The sequence below is a fragment of the Aristolochia californica genome, unplaced genomic scaffold, assembly GCF_029961685.1.
Source record: "Aristolochia californica isolate CCGP_79_NKW_82.1479 unplaced genomic scaffold, dmAriCali1.0.hap1 SCAF_2, whole genome shotgun sequence".
Classification (NCBI taxonomy): domain Eukaryota; kingdom Viridiplantae; phylum Streptophyta; class Magnoliopsida; order Piperales; family Aristolochiaceae; genus Aristolochia; species Aristolochia californica.
Window position 1 is genome coordinate 3025180 of NW_027181881.1, and position 4100 is coordinate 3029279.

The 4100-nt window shown below is 39.5% G+C and overlaps 1 protein-coding gene across 2 annotated transcripts; it reads left to right on the forward strand.

The window, feature by feature from the left end:
* Positions 1 to 220: 220 nt before the first annotated feature.
* Positions 221 to 4100, forward strand: LOC137956923 (uncharacterized). Of its 2 annotated transcripts, XR_011113283.1 has the most exons (7): positions 221 to 661; positions 743 to 954; positions 1573 to 1801; positions 1940 to 2025; positions 2151 to 2242; positions 2921 to 3344; positions 4031 to 4100. XR_011113283.1 is itself a non-coding variant. In XM_068804592.1 (6 exons), exons 1-6 carry the CDS (start codon positions 416 to 418, stop codon positions 3166 to 3168), a joined length of 1113 nt encoding a protein of 370 aa, XP_068660693.1. In that variant the 5' UTR covers positions 221 to 415; the 3' UTR covers positions 3169 to 3537. The 2 variants fall into 2 exon arrangements, 1 of the variants encoding a protein (XP_068660693.1); XM_068804592.1 differs by lacking the exon at positions 4031 to 4100 and having other exon boundaries at positions 2921 to 3537.

Genomic DNA, 4100 nt, shown 5'->3' on the forward strand with positions numbered 1-4100 from the left:
TGGGGCTCGTTTCGGAATCCCTTAGTCGGATCCCGGTAACGGACGAGTAAGAGTAGAAATTTAAAAAGACGGGTTCCCCCCCCGGTTGGGCGTCTCGGCCGATTCAAAACATAGCGGGGTATTATGGTAGTTACACGAACAGACCTAGCGAATAAGCGCTTTCTGCACCTATTAATACAAAGCCCTCTTCAGCGACCCCTCCAATGCCTCGGTTCGAAAAACACAGAAAACCAAGACCACTACAGTCTTTTCTCTTCTTCGTCTCCTCCATTTCAAGATCCGCGCTCGTCAATCCTTCTTTCTCCACGAAATCAACGCTGTAATCAACGCCCTAACTCCGCGTCCTGTCTTTTGCTCCGAATGGTCGGGTGAAATCTCTGACTGATTTCGTTTGTTTTCGTTCGGAATCCCGCCAATGATTGGATTTTCCAGAAACCGCGACGAGCGATTTTACAGTCCGCCGCCGCTCCGACGATCGCAGGAGCAGAATCTTCAGGGAAGGGGAAAATCTTCGGCTTCTTGCGAGGCCGAAAGAGTTGAAATGGACCAGACACAGACGTCACTGGCAGTCTGTCCAGCACAGCCGAGACTTCAGCCTAGTAATTTAGATAGTTTTCTTCTTGCGACGACTCCTACGGTGCCCGCCCAGTATTTCTCTAAGGTATGAAGGGTTATTCTGTTTCTTGATTTTTTGAATTGAATCTTTATTTTACATAATTCTTGTTTGTATTGGTGTGCGTAGACATCTGTTAAAGGATGGAGAATTTCCGACTCAGAATGCCATCCCTACTTCACTTTAGGGGACCTTTGGGAGTCTTGTAAAGAATGGAGCGCATACGGGGCTGGAGTTCCACTGGTCTTGAACGGCGGTGATAGCGTCATTCAGTATTACGTGCCTTACTTGTCGGCTATGCAATTATATGTAAATCCATCAAATGCTGCTGCGACGTCGAGGTAGGTTTCAATGCCAGTGAACGTTGTTTTCTATTACTTCATCTAATTTATTGTCTTCTTGGTTCCTCCTCTGAGGATGTGGCTGCTAGTTCATAAAAGCACATTGGCTAATTTATTTAGAGGAATGCTGTTAATTTTATTTTCTTATTTTCTTGTTTCTTGTTTTCTTGTTTCATCTAATTTATTGTCTTCGTCGTTTCTCCTCTGAGGATGTAGCTGCTAGTTAATAAAAGTACTATTGACTAATTTTTTAGAGGAATGCTGTTAATTTCATTTTCTTATTTTCTTGTTTCTTGTTTTCTTGTTTCTTTTCTGCTATTGAGTTCGAATGTCCCGTAATGTTTCCCTGCATACATCTTTCGGTTGTTTCGTTGATGTTGTAGCTCATTGTCTTTCGGTACAGCCGGCAACTGAAGCTAGTTGAACAGGACTTAATTATCCCTTTTACATTGTTTCAAAGTCTACACAATTGAAGCGTACTTCCTTTGATTGCACAAAATTTGCTCTGCTATGTAGAAAGATTGCATTCTGTGATTGTTTAATTATTTTACTACTTGCAGGTGAAAAGGATTACCTTATATAATTGTGCATTTGTTGTGCTTTTTTGTATGGTTACAGGCACTTAGGAGATGAAAGTGATGCCGAATCACTCAGGGATTCATCTAGTGATTGTGATTCGGATCCAGACAAGCGTGTGAAACATGTTGGGGAGGAGCAAAATCATATGGAGTCCCATGTCCGAAGACTGTCAAGATTTTCCTTGAACGATACTGTAGAAATGAGCAGCTTAGATTTTGAATACCTAGAACATGATTCACCGTACAGTAGAGAGCCCTTATCGGATAAGGCAAGCTCTTGATTCTTGATTTATTTGAATTTCTTGTCTCCTTTCTATTTTCAGGGTCCGGCTGTCCAATATTTGTCTATGCTTTGTTTGGTGGACATGTTATTCATTCTACTGTTTCTGTCAACATTTGTTTCACAGATTTCTTTACTGGCATCTAAACACCACAAGCTGAAGACCTTGAGGAGTTGTGATCTCCTGCCATCAAGCTGGATGTCTGTTGCCTGGTACGAGTTATTTGGAATTGTAACCAATAAGATAGTAAAATGGTGTTGCAATGGTTTATTTCTATTTTTCTATTTTTCTTCTGTTTTGATGGCTACCGACTAACAATTGCATTAAAACCATTCAGGTACCCCATATATAGAATACCTACCGGTCCAACTTTGAAAGACTTGGATGCTTGTTTCCTCACTTACCACAATCTTTCAACACCGGTCAAAAGTATCCATTCTCTCTCTCTCTCTCTCTCTCTCTCTCTCTCTTTCCAAACATGGCAGTCACTAGATGCATTAGTATGATTTTGATTTTGTAGAAACATTTTAAAGTTGGATCAAGTTTGCTTTCTACCCCAGTATATTTTTTATGGGGCAATGTTTGTTAGTTTCAAGTAACTGAATTTGTACATAAGGTATCATAGACAAAGACAAATGGGTTGGGATTTGCTGGAACAAAAAAATGGTGCCTCTGAAACAGATATTTGACTTTGTAGACTATATTTGTTAGTTTGCTTTTCCCCCCAATATATTCTTTGTGGGACAATATTTGTTAGTTTCGAGTAACTGAATTGGTATATAAGTTATCATAAACCAAGATAAATGAGTACAGCATTTGCCTGGAACAAAAAAATGGTGTCTCTGAAACAGAAGGCTGTGAATTGGACCTCTGAATGACCCATTCAGACCCATTGACATGGGGTGGTGAGTGATGACATTCAAGGAATGACTCAGAAGCCTCTGTTTCAGAGGCACTAGTATTTGGGGTTTAGGGATTAACCTCAAATCCCAGTCCTAGATAAATTGGGCCATATTTGCGTTGTAGCTTTTAAAAAAAGTTCTTATGGCATATCTAAATAATACAAATTTTATTTAGCTGAGAGGGTGACACTATATTTCTAATCAGGTGGGACAATCGGGCAGCCACACTCTGCGTCTACACGTTACCAGGCAGACAGGTTTTCCAAGTTGTCGCTCCCCATCTTCGGATTGGTGTCCTATAAATTTAAAGGTTCAGTTTGGACTCCATATGGAGCTTCTGAGCGCCAACTGGCAGATGTTTTACTACAAGCAGCTGAAAATTGGCTGCAGTTTCTTCAAGTTGATCACCCAGACTATACCTTCTTTGTTTCTCGAAACTCGTATAGGAGATGAAGGGCTCAAGGTGCAGGGCCAGGATATGAGAGAGTTTATCCATGGGAAATGCACCTGTTTGAGTCCGTTCGGAATGTCTTGAAAATCTGCCTTGTATGTTGTTTTGTCTTGAAAATCCTCTTATGTTATGGGGCCAAGGAACTGTAGTATATTATAGTCCCCATGATTCATTTCAGGTAATTGTTTTTTTGTTCTTGTTGAAAAAAGTTTAGAAGAAAATCATTTTATAGTTGTTATGGTTCTAATGGTCTGTTGGATACATTACATAAATTTGTTTTGATCTGGGGCTCATCTTGGTTGATCAACAAAACCGAGAAAATTTGGGAGATTCTGTATAACTCAAGTCCCTTGTATGTGCTATAAATTCAGATAATCCGAGTAAAGAACTCGGTTGAATGAGATATCGCCTTTGCTTGATCAATTTTCATATTGTGCTTGTGTGATTATTCCTTCTGATTCGATGTTGTAGTATAAACAAAACAGACTAAATAAAAAGAAAACGATCTATCCATCCAACTCATAGTTCATTATGCAGATAGCTCGTTATGACAGCTTATAAAGGACCAGTGAATTTCCTATAGAAAAGAATTTGTGTTAGTGTCATTACAGGTGGAGTGGCCTCTCTTTTTGTATGGGGTTATATTTGTTAGTTTTTAAGTAACTGAACTGCTACACAAGGTGTCATTGACCAAGACAAATGATGAGTAGAATGATGGTGTCAAATCCCAGTCTACATAAATTGGGCTATATTTATTTCTAGCTTTTAAGAATCAGTCTCATGAGTATCTAAAGATTTCAAAATTTTATTTTGCTCACAGTGTGACTGCAGTATTTACTGAAATCGGCTGAAAACTGGCTGCAGTTTCTTCAAGTTGATCAGCCAGAGTACTGTTTTTTTCGTTACTGGCACTCATATTGGAGATAAAAAGGAG